Raw genomic sequence first — 19,406 nt, 5'->3', positions numbered from 1 at the left:
AGAGTTCCACTGCACTAAAGCTAGTTCTGTGGACTTGCTGAGATGATTCTGTTGGGGGTAGTGACATTTCATTAATAAAAACAAAGCTGCTGTATCTCCACATACTTTCTTCAAATTTGCTAATTTCGAAACAGAATTATTGTAAGTATCTAATGTTGCCTGATGTGATGGTTTTTGTTCCATAAACCATGTGCATTTACACTAGTTTGAAATTTTTAAGCCACCAGGTTTGCTGGCGTACCTCGACAGTGCTGATCCTGTTCCTGAAAAAGATGCTGATAGGATGCATGTTAGAGATAACTTAAAAATTGCAACTGTAAGTAAATGTAGCTGTCTTGCCTCCTCTGTCTCCTAGATGTATAATCTTAAAACTTTTCTAATACTGCTACTTGGTTATTGCATTGGTCTGCATCAAACATTCAAACAAAAATGCAACTGTAAATTTTTTTTTTTTTCTGCAGGATCAGTATGGCAAGTTTAATAAAGTGCCAGAATGGCAGAGATTAGCTGGAAAAGCTGCAAAAGAAGTTGAAAAATTTGCCAAAGAGAAGGTGGATCTAGTCTTGATGCACTGGAGGGATAGAATGGGCATAGCTCAAAAAGAGGTAAAAGTACTGGAAGCTCTTTGCTTACAGCAATTTGACTCTAAATGCAGAGAAGCAGATCTGTTAATTACTGTCAAACTTCCTTCTGACTTCATGTGATTGTGGAAGTATGGGGACTTGTGAGACAGCACAGTTCTGCTTACTGTTGATGAACTTTTTCCTCTATGTGCATCTCAAGATTCCTACACAGAAAAATTCCTTGAAACTTGGCAAAAATGGCCTCTAAACAGTATTTAGGAGAAACTATATTCTTTATATCTGAAATATTCACTTTGTATGCTAATGATATTTTAGTTACAGAACCTACTTGAAGAAACTCGGTGCTGCCTTAGATTTTCAGCAATAGAATTTCTTAATCATAGTCATAATTCACTTGAGTGTGTTAGAAGCTGCAGTCAGGTATCTTGGTGTTTAAATTACAGCATAGGACTGTATATAAAACCCAGCCTAAAATCAAAGTGATAAGTGTCTGTCTTCATCTGAGGCAACTAGGATATCTCAAAGATCACTTGAATTCTTACTACTGATATCCTTTCATACATAATGCGACAACAAAAATGACAAACTCTGAACCATGGGGTTTCTTTATTTTCCTTAGTCCCCTGACTAAGCTTAGTTTTTATGCATTCTGGAAATGAAAAATTCTTTGTATATAAGGAAGGATGAAAAGAGCAATGGCTTGCAGTGTATTGAACATGCCTGTCTTTATTGCACTTGCTCTGATGTAACTATACACTTGAATTTAGGAAAACTTTAACTTGGCAAAATGTAGTTTAAGTTTCAAGTAGACTGGTTACCTGTAACTTTTCTGGAATTGTGGTGAAATAGGTTCAAAACAAAGTATTAACAGACAAACAAAAATTGTGTTGGAGGGGTGAATTGTCCTAGGCAATCAGATTCCTGCATTGCACTGCAGGATGTTTTGTAGTATGAGTGGCTGTAGCATCTTTCAGCATCCTGTCTAGATACTGGGTTTAAACAGTTGCTTTTTCTATCTGTGGAGTTCTGAGCTGTTGAATTTGACACTAAATTCATGCAAGTGTAGTTTGGAAAGGGTTGTAACAAGTTTGATATTACCACTTTGAAGTACTTCAATGGCTGTGTCTTGTTAAATATTCCTTTTCTTTTTCTTCCAACTTCCCAATCACAATCAGGACAGAAACAATATGGTGAGTCTGTATCTCTCTGCTACTTGTGTGGATTATGTTGCTCTGACTTCTGCCTGCATGTGATACCTCATCTAGAGTACTATGTTGATTTCATGCTTGGTCAAACTAGGGAACCTTTCAGTGGCTGAGGCAGGTTGGTGACTTGTTTTTGTGACTTGCTCTAGATTCCTTTCAAGAGTGCAGAGCAGTTCTGGTGTGGGTTTTCCCCTCTGTCAGCTTCAGAGCTGCCAGTCTTACTGTCTTGAAAGACAGGCCTGGCTCTGCTTGTGGTTTAGCTTGGTGCTAAACATACTGTCCTGTTGCATGGTTGGTGTATGCATGCAATACAGAATATTGAAACATACTGGCTTAAACTGTCAGTCGTCTTAGCACTCAAGAGTGCTAACAGTGGGAACTAAGCTTTTATCATTGAGGGATAACTTGCTTTTAAACAAATGACTTGTTAAACAGCTGAAAGTTTCTCTGGCATAAATGTATTTAATTTGGTGTAAATAACACTTGTGAAAGTCTGCTACTTACTAGAAAAGGAGAACTTATTAATGAGGCCTAAGTTAAGGTGTGGCTTTTCTGAAGGAATACTAAATTTTTTTTTTATTTTAAAAAGGGGAAAAGGAGAGTGTCTGTTGCTATCAATCTCTCAAACTTGGCTCTTTTGTAGAACATCATTCAAAAGCCAGTAATACTAAGGAAACGAAGGCAAAGAATAAAAATAGAAGCAAACTGGGATCTCTTCTATTACAGGTAAAACCTTAAAATAAATATCATGGGCTCTGATACAGGTGGTTATTTGGCTAGATATTTTGGTTAATATCTACTGAGTTGCCATGATGTGCTTCCAATTACTGTCTGCCTTGAAATAGTGTAGGTACTTTGTAACAGGAACTTCTAAAAAATGAAATCAAAAATATTTAGGGATTTAGCTTGCCTTTAGGGAAGGGGGAGACTTGGAAAGCTTCTCAACTATGATCACACAAGCTACACATGCAGCTTTAGTATGATGCTGAAGGCTAAGCAAAGTATCCCTGAAAGTTATAGCAGTGGGTTGGTGCATTGACCTGTAAGCTACTCAGTACCTTTTCACTTTGGAATTGGAATAAAAATGTGTGTAAGTCAGAGCAGCAGAAAACATATGGATATTAAATCTCAAGTACTGTCACAAATCTGTGTGACTTGCTTACCTGTGTTGAGTTTTTACAAACATCAAAATTTACAGGGACCCCCATCTGAAAAGGGGAGTATCACCTTGGTCTAGCTAGGAATGTTATGGTAAGTGGACTAGTAAAGATAGACCATTCATCAAACTTACTATGAAAGCAAGATTAGGGAAATTCAGTAAACTTGGTTTGACTCAGTGCTTAATACTTCTAAAGGACAGGTGGTATAGGCCTGTGTAAGTACTGCATGAAAGGGAGATTTGAGTGTTCTCCTAAACCTGAAATATTAAGTACCGTACTCTGTTTCTGAACATGAATGCTGCTTTGTAGTTGCCACTAAAACATCAACTTTCCTGTGATGCTTGAGACACATCAACTTCTATCTTTCTATGTGAGCTACTCTTTTACAATGTTTGATATGTGTCTATCTGCCACCTTGGGGTACTGTTCACTTGTAGCTTTTACTGGCAGATGTGGTGCATAACTAGCAAGACTTCTCCAGTACATGAACAATATGCAACTGATTGAGCCAAAAGAGGTGACAACAGGCGTGTTTTAATTTATGCTGACCTGTATGACTATCATGACTCTATATAAGCAAACAACCATGTCTAACAAACTAGAGGCAACTACTCAGTACTTTCTACATAAGGTCTGCTAGTACTCATCCTCTAGTTTGCCTGCTGAGCATTGCTTGTGGTCTTTCAGATAATGTTTGAAGGGCTTAAACTATAACTTCTTTCCTAGATTTCTTCAGGATCATGCTAGATCAAACTTGATTTGGAACTTCAAAACACGGGAAGAACTGAGAGATACTCTTGAGTCTGAGATGAGAGCATTTAATATTGACAGAGAACTTGGTAGTGCTAGTGTCATCTCATGGAACCATCAGGAGTTTGAGGTAAATGACTTTGTCAGGAGAGCTTGCATATATAAAATACAGCTACTTTAAATGTCATTTTTCTATCTTTTGACTACCAGAGCCTTGTGTTGACAGTCTGACTGCAAGCTAGAATTCTTTTGGGGATTACGGAGTAAGGGGCTAATATGTTGACCTTGAGACTGTGGACAGACATCACTGATCAGTGTCACTTTGCAAGGCTGAAACCTCTTCAGCCTGACATGGCCTTGTAGAGACAAATCAAGGGTTCAGATTAGTGCCTTAACACTTGCATAAGAGGGAAAGAGCTAAACTGATATTACATTGATGTCTAGACAAGCCATACTTGCTTAATGGAGCATATTAAAGAACTTGTTTTTAGGTCGCTTCATAAGTCACTTCTTCGTGGTGACAAGCTCCTTGGCCTTTACTTCTATGTCTCAGTTATCCTGAGGCCATTAAATACTGGGCTGCCAAGTTGTGAATAGGTTATGGAGCTAAAAGCATGCTGCTCTGTAGCATTGAAGATACTGTTTTCATTCTAGTAACAATGCTAAAGTCAAAATGATATTAAAGGCTTCTGCAAAGCAATTGTTATCATTCTAATTGGTGGGGGGTTTTTTGGAAATAGCTTGCAAGATGTTTTCCAGTAATGTGCTAATAAACACTTCCTGTAACTTGCTCTTGTCTCCATTGCTGTTACATTTTTCACATAGCTATTTGTGCATTTAACCTGTAAAGTTAAAGCAAAACAAAAGACTTGAATTCAACAGCAAAATATTCTTGGCGCTCTCAGTGCCAGCCTTGTCACTGTACAGCTTTCTGGTTAAAATCTGAGTACTAGTTTTTTGTTTTTTGTTTTTTTTTTAAATAGCTCTTGAAGCTTGCAGATATCACATTCTTTCAGGTTTGCCAGAATAGTTGTCAATGTAATGCTTCTAAGAGGAAGAACCATTGTATGTCTTCCTTCTATCTGCTGTCACACAGCTACAGACTACTTCTTACCATCATGCAATACCTGGCTAAATTTTAAATCGGTACTTCTGCACTGATATTTAGTTCTTCAGGCTTTCTTCAGGTATTGATCAGACACAAGACTTCTAGGCACCCTACCCTGTCTGCTTTTCCTCAACTGTACTATTTAGTTGGAAGAAGTAATCTCTTATCCTGGGCTTTGTCTGTGTCCTTTTAAAAATCATGCTTTTCTAATGCTGCTGTGGGGTGTTGGTGTGCATAAAACATGATCTGTGCTTTGCAGGTGCTGATCAGAGCAGTATCAAAAGCACAGACCTGAAACTTCTGATACAGGCATTTCATCTGCACTTTGCACTTCTATGTGGCTGGTGCTACTCTAACATATCACTGCAGCGTTCCTGCAGTTACGAGTCGGAAGGCTTTGGGACTGGCTTAAGGGGGCTTCTATAATTTGGGGTTTGAACAGCTGCTGTCTCAGAGGCTTGCTTTCTTAAAATGAAGACTTCTGTCAGGTTATGTCTTAAGTGTTTGAACTAACTACAAAGCAGTGACCAAAGGCTTCTCTGCAAACTGTGGAACCTGCTACTTGCCAAGGTGAATGCCTGCTCAGGAGAGCTCTGGGAGGGTACCAGTTTGAGACCTCTTTATCGTGTGCTGTGGTCAAATCTGTAGGTTGCTTAATATGGCCTCATGATAACAAGTGGTTTGCAGACCACAGATAGGAACAGCTACTGTAGAGAGTGGCTTTTGTGGTATGTTAGAGGCACCTCTTGAAGTGCTGTGCCAAATGCTTAAAACCATTAAACGTAACTATATGCCTTTAAATATTTAATGTAGTTACTCTGAATTTAATGATGGTTCTCACTGTGCAATTTCACTTTAGGTTCTTGCTGTATGTATTGATGCCTCTAGGCTTTAATTACCTAGCATACTTAGCTAGTACTACCAGTAATTATGTGATGCTTATGTTTCATACTTGTATAACACTACAATATCTCGCAATGGGAAAACTACTTATTAAAGCTTGAGTCACTGAATATATCATGTATAGCCAAATTTAGTTACAAAAAAAATCTGAGATTAGAAAGAGTTACTTTAGAGGCTGGAAGCTAGGATTTCACTGAGACTGGAAACTTCTTTGTTTCTGGGAAGCAGTAAAAGCTTACAGCATAATGCCTTAGATTTGTGTACTTCAACAGCAAATTTACGAAGGATTTCAATCTTCCTCCTATTGTAGGAGGAGCTTATTATAGGAGGAGCTTATTAATCTTGGTGAGGGTGTGGATACAGGTAAATACAGTATTATGCAAGCCAAGAAGTGAAAGAAAACAATGCTTATCTCTAACTTATTTTCATGTTATAGGTAAAATATGAGTGCCTTTCTGAAGAAATAAAAATAGGGGATTATTATCTAAGATTGCTACTTGAAGAAGATGAAACCGAAGAGAGTGGAGCAATCAAAAAATCGTGAGCCATTATTAAAATCTTCTCTTGTTCTGAAGCTCTTTGTTTTCTTCACTAAAATCTTACCTCTTTCTTAGGTATGAATTTTTCAATGAACTCTACCATCGTTTCTTGCTTACCCCAAAAGTGAATATGAAGTGCTTATGTCTGCAAGCACTGGCCATTGTTTATGGAAGATGTCATGAAGAAATAGGCCCATTTTCTGATATCAAATACATTGTTGGGATGTTAGAAAGGGTAAGAATTATTTAAAATGACTTGATGTAGTGCTACATGACTAGTCCAGACTATGTTCAGGCCCTTCAAATTGCTCTGAAACCTGAGTTTTGGTTTTACAGCATAATGCCTTAGACTTGTGTACTTCAACAGCAAATTTACAAAGAATTTCAGTCTTCCCCCTATTACAGGAGGAGCTTATTAATCTTGGTGAGGGTATGGATACAAGTAAATATGTGAGAATGTGAGGCTGAATATTTTTTCATGATATCGCTAAGTATCCCTAATATCTCCCTGTGACTCAGTTGAAGTTTCACTAACAAACTGCTGATCATAAAGATATTCCAAACTAGTCTCTTCATATATGCCGTTTTTGACCTTACCTGATTTTATAGCCTGTATAGAAGCGGCATGTAAAGGAAATTGGCGAGATACTTGTTTTCTGCTGTTGAAAAATGCATAAGAATAAAACTCTTGGAGAAGAGCCTTGTTCCAGGTCATCTTAGAGATACTGACTTCAAGAGCAGTAGTCACAGCGCCAGACTAATGAAATGGTAGCTTTAGATGGACATGCACATAATGGATTAGATTTTAGTGGTAGCTGCTTTAGCTGTTAAGAGTGTCTGTGTAAATCATGCCTGACAACTGATATAGCTTATAAAAATGCATTTCCATGTAGTCTGAAGACAGTGTTCCTGCTAACACTAGTATGAGGTTTTAGGTTTTTTGTGGTAACTTAAACTGAACCAATACAGTCTCTTGTTGTTCTGCCTTGAGTCTTGGGATAGTCTCACTAGGAAGTAACATCAGAGACCTGTTCTGTCTGCTGGCTGAAAGCAGTTCCTCTTCCCTTGTTTGCATTAACTGGCTCACTGGGAAGTCCAAGCACTGTCCCTCAAATAGCAGAAGACTGCTTAGCAAAAAAATGAGTCTAAGTGTCAGATCCAGAGGAACAAAGGGAGTGGTGGACAGGAACAAGACTTTTTCATTTCAGTAGCAGTAAGCTGTTAAGTTTATTAGCTGTGCATGAAACTGTACCCTTCATAGTTGACAGTTTATTCCAGGCATGAAAATAAAGTAAATGGGTCTTTGCAGGTGCAACTGTATTGACTCTTGAAGGTAACTTCTGATAATATATGCTATCAAATGTTGTTCTCTTCTGTTGCAATAGTGCACTGATAGGCTTGAGCGGGACAGACTGATACTGTTTCTCAACAAGCTGATCCTTAATAAGGTAAGAGGCATACACATATTTAGTTCATGGATCTTTTGCCTGTATAAAATTCCTTCTTACTGAACTAGTCTTTCAGGGTTAACTTCAGCAAAAATTTAAGTCTTTGCTCAGTGGAGGCAGGTCTTTAAAATGTGAATGTTTGCTGCAGCATTCTGGTATATGGTAGCTGCTATCTGCTGGTGAGAAGCTGAAGGAAATGTTTAGACTTTGATAGGTGCGCCAAATTAGGCGCTTCAGAGAATGCTTTGGCTTTTCTCATTGTCACTTCTGACCTGGATGAAACTGTTCACTGACATATTCAAAACTGTACTTGTAAAAGCTCTTATCTAGAAAAGCTCATGTTAATTCCAATGCATTCATTCACAGAAAAATGTGAAAAACCTCATGGATTCAAATGGCGTGAGAATCCTTGTGGATCTGCTCACCCTGGCACATCTTCACACAAGCAGGGCTACGGTCCCACTGCAAGTATGTGGGGTTTTTTACTACTTTTTTTTTTTCCCCTCTCCTCTCTAAAGGAAGTTTAAATGACATAGTTTTTTTTAGTATTGTCCTTTTAGCAATATGATAGTAATAACAAAACTAATCATATAAACATCAACTTCTAGAGCAATGTGATTGAGGCAGCACCTGATATGAAGAGAGAGAGTGAGAAAGAATGGTACTTTGGAAATGCTGACAAAGAAAGGAGTGGTCCTTACAGCTTTCAAGAGGTACCTCTCTGCTTCTGACTTTCAAGCTTGATAGAAAATATTTCCATTTTGATGACAGGGTGTGTTTCAAAGTTCTAAGTGATAGAAAACTAAATGCAAAACAGTGTTCACAAATTAACTGTTTAATGATTAAAGCTAGAGAACAGTTCTTCTAATCTTACATGGATGAAGAGTTGATTTGTTGTCAAAAATACAGTTCTCAAAGGCATAGAGAGGGAGGGACCAAAGGTCTAATTTTGAAACAAATGCTTATAACAGTTGTTATAACTGTTGTTACAACAGTTATTGCACAATGTCTGTTAGAGCTTACATTTTCTGATATGTGGATTTTAACTTGTCTGAGTTTTCCATAGTCTAAACTTTTGTCATGATACCTCAGTTGCGATGCACCTTTTTATCAGTTTGACTTCTCTAAATTAGAAGTTATAGGTCATTCTCCTGTTGTATAAAGGTGTTTTGAGGGAGGGGAGGTAGAAAAAGGGACAGAGATGGAGTTTGGGAAAAATCATACAAACCTTTTCTAGAGAGCCTGAAGAGACAGGAAAAGCTTTGACTATTACTATTAAAATAGTAGGCACACTAACATCTCAGCAGCTCTTCCTACCAGCAATTGAAAGGTTAAATGCAACAAATACTGTCTTACCTTTTTTTGGTAAGGCTGCCTACCCTTCCATGTCCTCTTTCTGTGAGGAAAGCAGTTGAAGGTGAGGATTAGAAATAAACAGATCCACTCCATGTTTATTGACTGCTTGTTATGAATGTGTTGATTTCATGCAACCACTGTAAAATCTGTCTTACAGCTGTAAGAAGCTTATGTTTCTGAGCCTTTAGGAGCAAAGGTAGTTGAATGCTTGAATCGACTAATACATCTCTAACCTTGCAATAGATGCAGGAACTATGGGACAGTGGAAAGCTGACTTCAAAAACACGTTGCTGGGCTCAGGGTATGGATGGCTGGCGACCATTGCAGGTCATCCCTCAGCTGAAGTGGTGCTTGCTAGCCAGTGGCCAGGCTGTGTTGAATGAGACAGACCTTGCCACACTTATACTCAACATGCTGATAACAATGTGTGGATACTTTCCCAGCAGGTAAACACTTTTTCAGTGGAAGTGGTTAACTTTCTCTGGCATACATATACATTCATAACTTCTATCTTAAAGCTTTTCTTAGAATCAAAGTAATACCTAAATGTTCTGTATTCAAAGAACCTCTTCCATAGTAGTACCAAGTCTTAAATCCTGAGGGCGAATACAGCGTTTCTAAATGAGACAAGGTATTAATATTGTTGTGATAGTAATTGCAAGAGAATGCACAAGCAATGTTCATAATGCACAAGGTAGTCCCTTGTTTTAGATGGAAATAAAGCTGCTTTAATATATGGTATTAAATTATGCTTAGTAAGTCTATCCAGTTAAACATGAGGTAGTGAACAGTGACACTGAATATGATCTTGAGGGCCTGGTACTTATGGCTTAATAAAGCTGCTTGTTCTTGAAAGAAAAAGCATGTATCTGCTTACTGTTGTACCATTTTTTTCAGGGATCAAGACAATGCTATTATAAGACCTCTGCCTAGAGTGAAAAGGCTGCTATCAGATAGTACTTGTCTTCCTCATATCATTCAAGTAAGTGATTTTTCAAAAATGCATTAAAATGAGTAAGTCTGACTTAGAATTTCAGCCTGAAAATAACCAGCTCCAACTGAAGTGTTCTTATAATTTGGCAATTTGTCCCAATACTGAGTTAATTAAAACTTGAGTTTTTGACTAGGTAACTCGCACAACTCAAACAGCTAATACAAATGCTCATTTTCTTTGATTTCAGCTGCTATTGACTTTTGATCCTATCCTTGTGGAAAAAGTTGCTATATTGCTGTTTCATGTCATGCAAGATAACCCCCAGTTACCTCGTTTCTATCTGAGTGGAGTATTCTTCTTTATCATGATGTATACAGGTTCCAATGTGCTTCCTATTGCTAGGTGAGAATGAGAACACTTAAATGCCTTTTGAGTGGTTGTGCTAAAAGCTCTTCCTTAAATGTGGTTCTCTAGGACCAACAAGTGAATATGAGTGGTTGACTTGGCTGTGTGGATGTGATTCTTCTAGAGATTGCTTGGGAGGGAAAGAGGGCATGTCTGATCATACACAATAAGAAATGCCTAGCTGTACTGAACTGCAAGACCAAATTGCACTAGAGGCACTAGAGTAGTAATGCAGACTACTGATCAGCTAATCCAGCTTTTGATAGTAACCAGCTATCAAGATTGGAAAATCCTATACTCAGTTTTAGAATTGAGACCTTGAACAGCTAAATCAGCCCATCTTGCCAGAGGCAAGATGTACCTTGCATGCAAATGACTGTTGTAGGTTGTTCTGATACTCTTCCTCTAAATTCAATAGCTCATAAAAAGCCATTATACAATCCAAACCACTTCTACATCAAAATGGTTGGGGAAATGACTGCATGTTAAAGTGATGACTCCAGTGTAACAAGAGTCCTCAAGTCAAGTCTAAGGTCACCTTGTTTCCTTTTTGTAAGTATGATCTGAGGATGTAGAGAAGGGTTTGTAGAGAGATGCTGGAGATGCTGTCTGATTAGCTTCATTTTTCAGTGTGGGGGAAAACAAGCTTTCAAGAACAGAACTTTCAAGCCAAGATGATAAACATGAGCATTTCCACATGATTAATATTATTGCCTTGGCTTGGTGGAGTTCTCAAGAATTTGACAGACACTGTTCAGATGCATTCAATGGTTGCTGTTCTCATCTCGAAGTAAATGTATGACTCTTGAACTAGAGTATGCTTATCTTGCAAATGTAGCTTAGGTATCAATTAAACAGTAACTGCTGTTTCTTTTCTAGGTTTCTGAAATATACACATACAAAACAGGCTTTCAAGTCTGAAGAAGTAAGTAGACTACAGAGAAGTAACTGCTTCTGTTTCCAAATAGTCTGGCAAACCACCTGTAGCTCCTTTAATAGCATTTCATGTTTGTTCTTCTTCTAAATTCTCAAGAACTAGAATTTAAAACCTGTAAGGGAAAGGGGGAGGTGCTTTTAGATCTTAAATTGCTTAGGAAGACTGAATTCAGACTAACCTTCTGAGATGACAGTGTGATCCTTTCCTTAGACAAAAGGTCAAGATATAGTTCAAAGAAGTATACTTGGACATATTCTTCCTGAAGCAATGGTGTGTTATTTAGAAAACTACGAGCCAGAAAAATTTTCTGAGATATTCCTTGGAGAATTTGACACTCCGGAAGCAATTTGGAGCAATGAAATGAGGTAACTGTTTCTGTGAGAGGGACAGATCTTTGGCACCTCTCTTACATAGTAATCATGTATTTTGAGGACTGTGCTTAGCAAGCATCAAACCAAACTTTCTAATTTTCAGGCGTCTTATGATAGAGAAGATTGCTGCTCATCTTGCTGACTTCACCCCTCGTCTTCAAAGCAATACAAGAGCACTCTACCAATACTGTCCTATTCCAGTTATCAACTATCCACAACTGGAAAATGAACTGTTCTGTAATATATATTACCTCAAGCATCTTTGTGATACACTCCGATTTCCAGACTGGCCAATTAAAGATCCAGTAAGAAAGAATTTTTTAGTTCTTGCTCTTTCAGACTCCTAAAAGTATTATTTGTAGCAAATACTAAGGATCTCAAATGTTAGGTTTGTAACAAGTAGCTGATTCTTTGCTTATGAAATGAAAGTCAGGACTGATAAGTCAAAGATATCAAATGTTGTTTAAGTAGAATATTGTTCATGCCATATAGCAGCCGGATATGTTAAATATATGTTGCTTGTGGTGGGTACTAAGTGAGAAAGGTGAAGCATCTAACAAACTCTAGGTAGTGTTAATTTAACCTTAAGTGGAGGAAAAATAATCATTTTAGATTCTTACTTGTCCATGCTGGACACAACTGAGCTAACTTCATACAGTACAAAGCTGAACTGAGATCTTTGTGGTACAGTTCTATGGTCTAGATCTGTCTAGTCAGCCTCACTTATTCATGCATTTTTGTTGGGATTCTTGTAGTATGGACATGTGAGTCAGTTCACTGAAGTGGTTCTACCTCTTCCAATGCAACTCTTAAATAGATATTCTCATCTTAAGGTGCTCTTAATAATGAATAGAATACATAAGACTTTGCTTCACTGAAGTGCTAACCCCTAATTGACTGGAGGGGGAGCTGTAATTACTGAAGATAAAAGGGTTAGATAAAACATTTTTGAGCTTAGTGCAATGGGTGATGGGAATTCCTTAAAGCAGCACTTTCCTGTAGCAGCACTGTATAACAAAAGGGGACACTTCAGTCTGCATAAATGAAACTAATAAACTTTAATTATTCAGGTTAAACTGTTGAAAGATACACTAGAAGCTTGGAAGAAGGAGGTAGAAAAGAAGCCACCTACCATGTCAATAGATGATGCTTATGAAGTCCTTAACCTTCCCAAAGGACAAGGACAGTAAGTTGTTTTCAGTAATTAAAGCAGTGTATGATTGTTATGTTAATATAATCTGGTAGACCAGGCAAACTTCAGCTTCTTATCTCAGTACTTGTACCAATAACTGGTTGCCAGTTCAGTTATGTCTAGCACCTGCTTCTCTCACAATGGAAGGCTGCTTTATTTAGTGAGAAACAAAGCCTGACAATCTCTCCACTCTTTTTTGAGAGAGAGAGTAATTGCATCCAGATTAATTAAAACTGGAAGAACTGAGCTCTCCCTCAAAGCATTCACTAGGCTGCTCTACTGGACAGAAACATTAGACACAGCCCTAATGAGAATAAAACAGAACTTGAATGTGTTCAAAGTGGAACTCTCTTCCTCCTCCTCTCCTCCCAAGCTGTCTTTTTCTTGGTAGTAACATCCTAAGGATGTTTGCTTTTTCCCCTCCTATCTTGCCCCTGGCTTCTGTCTTCAGGCCTCTAGAAGTGAACCAACAACACTCTGTATTTCAAAAACAGTGTACTTATTGTAAATACAGTAATAAGTTGCATTTATTACAAATCACAAACTCAAATGTCTGGACTACTAATTTTCACCACTTACAGCTTGCTTAAACTCTTCTTTTAGAAGGTCCAGTGATTTTGAGCTCCTTCAGGTTGTTGAATTTCTGAGCAAGAGATGCACAAAACTTTCTTTTTCTATTCTCAGCCCACATGATTGCCCCATTCAATGTCACTTGATGAAGCAAAAACTTAAAATTGATCAAGTGAGAACTTTGTAGTCTTCATTTAATTTCAATTACTACTGTTAATGGTGGTGTCAGAATCCAGGCTTGTTTTTTTGATGTTACTCAGTGTAACAGGACTTGTCTTCTTGCAGACATGATGAAAGCAAGATCAGGAAGGCTTATTTCCGGTTGGCACAAAAATATCACCCAGACAAGAATCCAGAAGGCCGGGTATGTACAACACAAATTTGTGATGTTGGGATGGGGGTGGAAATCAGCTGTTGGCATTAAGAATTGAGATCCCTGCTTCAAAAGCTTTTTGTTTTTGGTTTTCTCCCTTGCAAGAGTTACAGCCTAGATGAATCTTGGAATACAGAGTAATACTATAGATAAATTTATGTCACTCAGGGATTCTGAGCATTTCTACAGTAAACCCTGAAATGTGGTCGGATCTAATCATATCAGAAAGTGTCTGGCCTAAACAGTTACCCCATACCTAAATAAAATAATGGCTTCCTCTCAAAGACAGACTGCATCCTCTGCCCATTCTTATGATCAAAGCTTTACTTACTCTCATGTCATAGAGGAGTCAATTTACAGTTTTAGTCTCTCGCCTATGACAGAGTGTGGGAAATAAGAAAACTCATCTTTGAGCCAGGGTTTTTAAGGTTATCTGGAATATTTTCTGAAGTATAATAAAGCAACAAAACTAGTACTGTGGCTAGTAATCTGCAATGTTTTAATTCTACTTGTGACTAAACTGATGCTGCAGAGTTGTAGTAATTCAGGGGGCTGTTAGCAATGCCTAAGGCTCTTCCTCTTTGTCTGCAGGATATGTTTGAAAAAGTGAATAAAGCATATGAGTTTCTATGCACAAAGTCTGCCAAAGTGGTAGATGGGCCAGATCCAGAAAACATAATCTTGATCTTGAAAACTCAAAGCATCCTCTTCAACAGGCATAAGGAAGGTAGGCATGCTATCTCAGATTGTTTTATGGTCATTTCCTTAGTGTCCTGTTGATCTGGCTTCCAGCTTGCCATAGCATTATGTAATGCTATGTAGAAGGCTTCAAAATAAGTTTTTTTTCCTTGAAATAAGATCATCTGCTGTAAAACAATGTAAAAAGTGTCAGTAGCTTTCTGAAATTCTGTTATATGTGCAGGAAGAGTCAAACTGATTAATAACTTATTTTTCTGTGTAGAAAATCTTCCCTAGTGCTCAGTCACCCAGATGACTGATTCTTACTTTATCAGAGGTTTTATTTATAATAGCCATGTTAGTGTAATCTTGCAGAAATTCTGACTAGTGTTAGAGTCCCCAGGTGGGTGTGCTGCAGCGCTACCTTTTTTCACAGCCCAACTGAAAAAGAGGGATCACTGGAGTACATAGATCCTTGGCTCCAGCTACAGTCCTTGGGTGACAGTTGCTGGCATGTCCAAGTCTTGCAGAGTCAGAAGTGGTCTGTTACAAAGAACCTCATATGCAGCCCTAGCTCTGACATAGTCATGTGTAGAGGCAGTGACATTGTTAGTGTGGACTTTTATGTAAGCCAGATCACGATCAGCTCCTTAGCTGCAAGACGAAACTTTCATTTTTTTTTAATGTCTTTGGAGTTCAGCAGTGATAAAGAACAAACATGATTGCTGTGCTAGACCAAAAGGTCCATATAGGCCTGGATTTTCTTGGTACCTAATGATGAGCCTGGAACGTTAAAGGCAAGATTACACTAATGTTTCTCTGGAGACAGATGACAGTTGGAAGGCACTTACCTTAGAGATTTCCTGAGATAGGTCTTTGTTAATCTTAAATGAGTCGTTCTTCCATGAATCTTTCTCCATGACCTGTTGTTAACTTCTAGTATAAACAGTCTTCTGACAAGGAGTTACTGTGTGGACTGCTTCATGTTGCTTTAATCTTTCCAGCTGTTGGTTTTCTTTGATCCCTAGTTCTTATATGCTGCTATATATTCCACTGCTAATTATATGCTGGTTTAAAATGGCTTAAACTCCACATATATGTGAATGTTGAGGCTTTTTTCTTTCTTTCAGACTTGAAACCTTACAAGTATGCAGGCTATCCTATGCTGATAAAGACTATTACCATTGAAACATCAGATGACCTTTTGTTTTCCAAAGAATCTCCTCTGCTGCCTGCTGCTACAGAACTTGCTTTCCATACTGTCAATTGTTCAGCACTAAATGCAGAAGAACTGAGAAGAGAAAATGGAATTGAGGTAGACTGAAACTTAAAGTGGATTTTTAGTCTAATATCATCAAAGCTGCAAATCTTAGATTCCCCCAAATGCATATCAGATGCATTTGCGAATCACTTTTAGTATTGTCAAGACACTTGTCTATTTTTACTTTCTCTACTGTATCCAGAAAAGAGAAGCTTCTTACAGAACATACTCCTTTCTGGACCTAGGCTTGTCAGTTGAACTGTGGATAAGCAAACTACGTACTGATATTTCTCTACTTCTTTACAAAACTCTGAGGGCTTCTGTATTCTACTTGTTTTGTGAAAGAATAGAGAAATGCAAACAAGTCACTTCAGACAGGCTTTCATTGCACACATGAGCTCACATGTCAGAATGCTACTAACTCTCATGAAGTGCTAGTATTGGCACTTTCAAGGAATTTTTGCCCTGTAAAGAGCATTTGTGCCAGCAGCAGTTTGCTTTGTCAAATCAAATGTTTTCCTTCAGTCGTTCTCAAGATGCTGAGAAACTAATGTCTTCTTTCATCAATTTTTGTTGTGACAACTTATGCATCAACCAATCCTTACAGGTATTGCAAGAAGCATTTAATCGTTGTGTGGCAGTTTTGACTCGTTCTAGTAAACCAGATGATATGTCTGTACAGGTAAGTTGCAGCAACTTTAGCTGATATTTGTATTAGCCCTTTGAGAATCTGTGTATATATGATAGGCTTGTAAACATATTTCCCCTTCATTTGGAACCCATGAAGTATTGTTTTTATAGGTATGTGGATATGTTAGTAGGTGTTACAGTGTGGCAGCTCAGTTTGAGGAATGCAGAGAGAAGATTACAGAAATGCCCAACATCATTAAGGACCTCTGTAGATTACTGTATTATGGCAAGGTAAGAGCTCTCTTCCTCTGCTTAAATGGGTACTTACCTGTTAAATGTCTAGGGGAATGTTTGATTTTTCTCAGTGGAAATCAGGCAGTTGCAGGAAACTGATCAAACACCTCTAAGGTTCTAGTTGGCCATTATGGCCTGCAGAACTCTAATGCCTTGTTCTTAACACTTGTATTTGAATCCGTTTAGTGGACTTAAAATTCAGTCACTGAAGACTCACCCACTTGTGCCTTTTAACTGAATTATGTCTAGTTGATTGGCTGAATGCATTGAATTGGCAGATGTAAATTCCAGAGCTAGATCTTGTGCAAGCAGACTACTAAATCAGCCTAATCTCTGGGAACAGCCTTCAAGAATTTTTGTTGCCATTAGCTCTTGAACTTACCTCATGTTATGTAAATACTGAATTTTCTGTCTAAATTAAGAATGAGAATCTCATCTTGAACCCTTACAGTGGAAATGTGAAAACAGAAACACCAACCTGACTGTAGTAATTGACTATAGATGCTTGTCTGTTCCTTAGTCCCTGCAGAACATATGTATTGTGCTTAAAAAGCTCACTTGGGAATCTCTGCCACGTTTGAGGTCTTTATACCAGTTCGACACTTTCCTAATCTGCTGAAATGACTACTCAAGGATTCTTCCACTGAACGATGCTGATTAATTAGCCATGTTTCTTGACTACCAGGCACTGGAAATACTTTGTACATTTCAACTTCAGTCTCCCTATAGCTTAAATAGCTTTCTAAAATTAGCAAATAATTTTGGCTGTAAACCTGTGGTAAGACAGTCAGTTGGCTTCCTTTGGTCACAAGTACTAAAGTCAACCTCTTCTTTTTCTCCCCACCTCCACCCCAGAACATACCACGAGTAGCTTCCTTGGGAGTAGAATGCGTTAGCTCCTTTGCCTTAGACTACTGGCTACAGACACACTTGTTCCAAGCTGGAGTTCTTTGGTACTTACTAGGGTATCTCTTCAACTATGACTACACACTAGAAGAGAGCGGCATTCAGAAAAGTGAAGATTCCAATCATCAGGTAATGTTAACAATGTGCACGCTTTCAGACACCAATGGATGTTGCTTGCCATCTCATATTAACAAAAGTTTGTTCTAATAACCGTTAGAATTATTAACACTATTGTTCATATATTTTGAACCATTTTGGAAGTGGTGTTTTGCATAAGCTTCTTTTAAAAACAGGATTTACAGGTGTATTAAGTAGTTCATGTCTTGAGTTCAAATAGACTTAATCTTATCTTCTGAAGTGTGTAGTGAAGTGAGGTATTTTAACCTGTCATTCAGGTTCTACCTGAACAATAAAAAAGGCAAAGACTAAATTTCTTCCATCGGAAGAAAAATCCTGATTTCTCTTGAAGCTCAGCTGAAGAGGTGGTCTAGAAATAATGTTGTAAACTTATTTGAAATGTTCACTGTAGGACTGTATTGTCTCTTTGCTTTGTGACTGTGCAGTGCCTTCCTGTTCACTGTCCTTAAATAGTGGCATTCTAAGTAGGGCATTTCTTTCTCAGCTACTGGATGAGATGAGCTTTGGACCATCTGTTGTAGTTGTCAACTCTTGTACCACTGTCAAAAGAGGCTTGTACTGATTCTTGACTACTGTGCTTGCAGGAACCATAACCTGGTCAGAAGCTATTATACTAAACTGCTTCTGTAGCATTCAGCTAATCTCAGTGATTCAGTTTCCTGCTTATGAATGATCATATCTAACTAAATTTACTAAGCCCAAAACACAGTGATCATCCTTTGCTGTTCTGTAGCACCTAATGCCTTATGAGAAGTTCCTGTATTATTGGTGATGCAGGTAAACGGAGGACACCAGTTCTGTTCATTCTTGTGTGTAAGTGTTGGAAAACTTTTTAGCTATTCTGATATAAAGTCAGCTAGCTCTAGCTTGCTTATAACTTCTCATATTTTTCAGGAGGTAGCAAATAGCCTTGCTAAACTCAGTCTCCTAGCCTTGAGCCGTCTTGGAGGGTACCTCTCTGAAGAACAAGCTACCCCTGAAAATCCAGCTGTAAGAAAAAGCTTGGCTGGAATGTTGACATCCTATATTGCAAGGAAACTTGCTGTGCTTAGTCCTACTGAGGTAAGCATCTGTTGGCTAAAACTCTTCTGGTGATTCATAGAAGGAGTAACTGGTCACTTCTAACAGTCTTAAAACACTGAGCTCTTTTCAGAGCAACCTGGCTACAGAGAACAGTAGTACAATTTTTGCTTGCAGTTGGAGTAACTGATTGCAAGGGAAATATTCTTTAAACACAGTCAGACTAGAAGGAACAATACCTTATAGAATAATATTTACAGAACTCATATAGGGCAAAACTTGAGTTAAATGGTGAAGACCAAAGGTTATAATGATAGAGATCAAAGGTTCAACTTTTTTTTTTAAAAAGTGGTGCCAGGGAAGTCATAAAATTATGAAAAACTTTGTATGATTACTCTGCAGTGATCCCAAATTTAAGTTTTAAACTTATTAAATTATGTAAATTCCTTATCCTTTCTTAGATTCTGAAGATGCTTAACAGTAACACAGAGAACCCCTACTTGATCTGGAACAATGGGACGAGAGCTGAACTACTTGAATTCTTGGAATCTCAACAAGAAAGCATGATTAAGAGAGTAAGATGCTCCTAATAAAAGGAGAAAAAAAAAAGTAGTGGGATTTAAAACCACTATTTTATGTTTTAA

General features: G+C 38.0%; 1 protein-coding gene across 5 annotated transcripts in view; it reads left to right on the top strand.

The window, feature by feature from the left end:
• The window catches only part of DNAJC13 (DnaJ heat shock protein family (Hsp40) member C13), a 59,588-nt gene that overhangs the window by 26,858 nt on the left and 13,324 nt on the right, over window positions 1-19,406 (top strand). For 4 of the 5 annotated variants that reach the window (XM_067291393.1, XM_067291396.1, XM_067291394.1 and 1 more), the window contains exons 19-43: window positions 221-316; window positions 462-605; window positions 1,760-1,774; window positions 2,433-2,515; window positions 3,676-3,829; window positions 6,147-6,250; window positions 6,325-6,484; window positions 7,635-7,697; window positions 8,064-8,165; window positions 8,306-8,410; window positions 9,297-9,499; window positions 9,951-10,035; window positions 10,235-10,389; window positions 11,272-11,317; window positions 11,540-11,694; window positions 11,804-12,005; window positions 12,771-12,886; window positions 13,748-13,826; window positions 14,427-14,562; window positions 15,644-15,828; window positions 16,382-16,456; window positions 16,576-16,695; window positions 17,554-17,733; window positions 18,637-18,804; window positions 19,224-19,337. In XM_067291393.1, coding sequence (XP_067147494.1) covers window positions 221-316; window positions 462-605; window positions 1,760-1,774; window positions 2,433-2,515; window positions 3,676-3,829; window positions 6,147-6,250; window positions 6,325-6,484; window positions 7,635-7,697; window positions 8,064-8,165; window positions 8,306-8,410; window positions 9,297-9,499; window positions 9,951-10,035; window positions 10,235-10,389; window positions 11,272-11,317; window positions 11,540-11,694; window positions 11,804-12,005; window positions 12,771-12,886; window positions 13,748-13,826; window positions 14,427-14,562; window positions 15,644-15,828; window positions 16,382-16,456; window positions 16,576-16,695; window positions 17,554-17,733; window positions 18,637-18,804; window positions 19,224-19,337 — 3,045 coding nt within the window. The remainder of the gene's footprint in view (window positions 1-220; window positions 317-461; window positions 606-1,759; window positions 1,775-2,432; window positions 2,516-3,675; window positions 3,830-6,146; window positions 6,251-6,324; window positions 6,485-7,634; window positions 7,698-8,063; window positions 8,166-8,305; window positions 8,411-9,296; window positions 9,500-9,950; window positions 10,036-10,234; window positions 10,390-11,271; window positions 11,318-11,539; window positions 11,695-11,803; window positions 12,006-12,770; window positions 12,887-13,747; window positions 13,827-14,426; window positions 14,563-15,643; window positions 15,829-16,381; window positions 16,457-16,575; window positions 16,696-17,553; window positions 17,734-18,636; window positions 18,805-19,223; window positions 19,338-19,406) is intronic. The other variant, XM_067291395.1, reaches the window with a different exon arrangement.

This window comes from Apteryx mantelli, chromosome 2 (genome assembly GCF_036417845.1).
Source record: "Apteryx mantelli isolate bAptMan1 chromosome 2, bAptMan1.hap1, whole genome shotgun sequence".
Classification (NCBI taxonomy): Eukaryota; Metazoa; Chordata; class Aves; order Apterygiformes; family Apterygidae; genus Apteryx; species Apteryx mantelli.
This window is presented reverse-complemented; position numbering and strand designations above follow the sequence as displayed.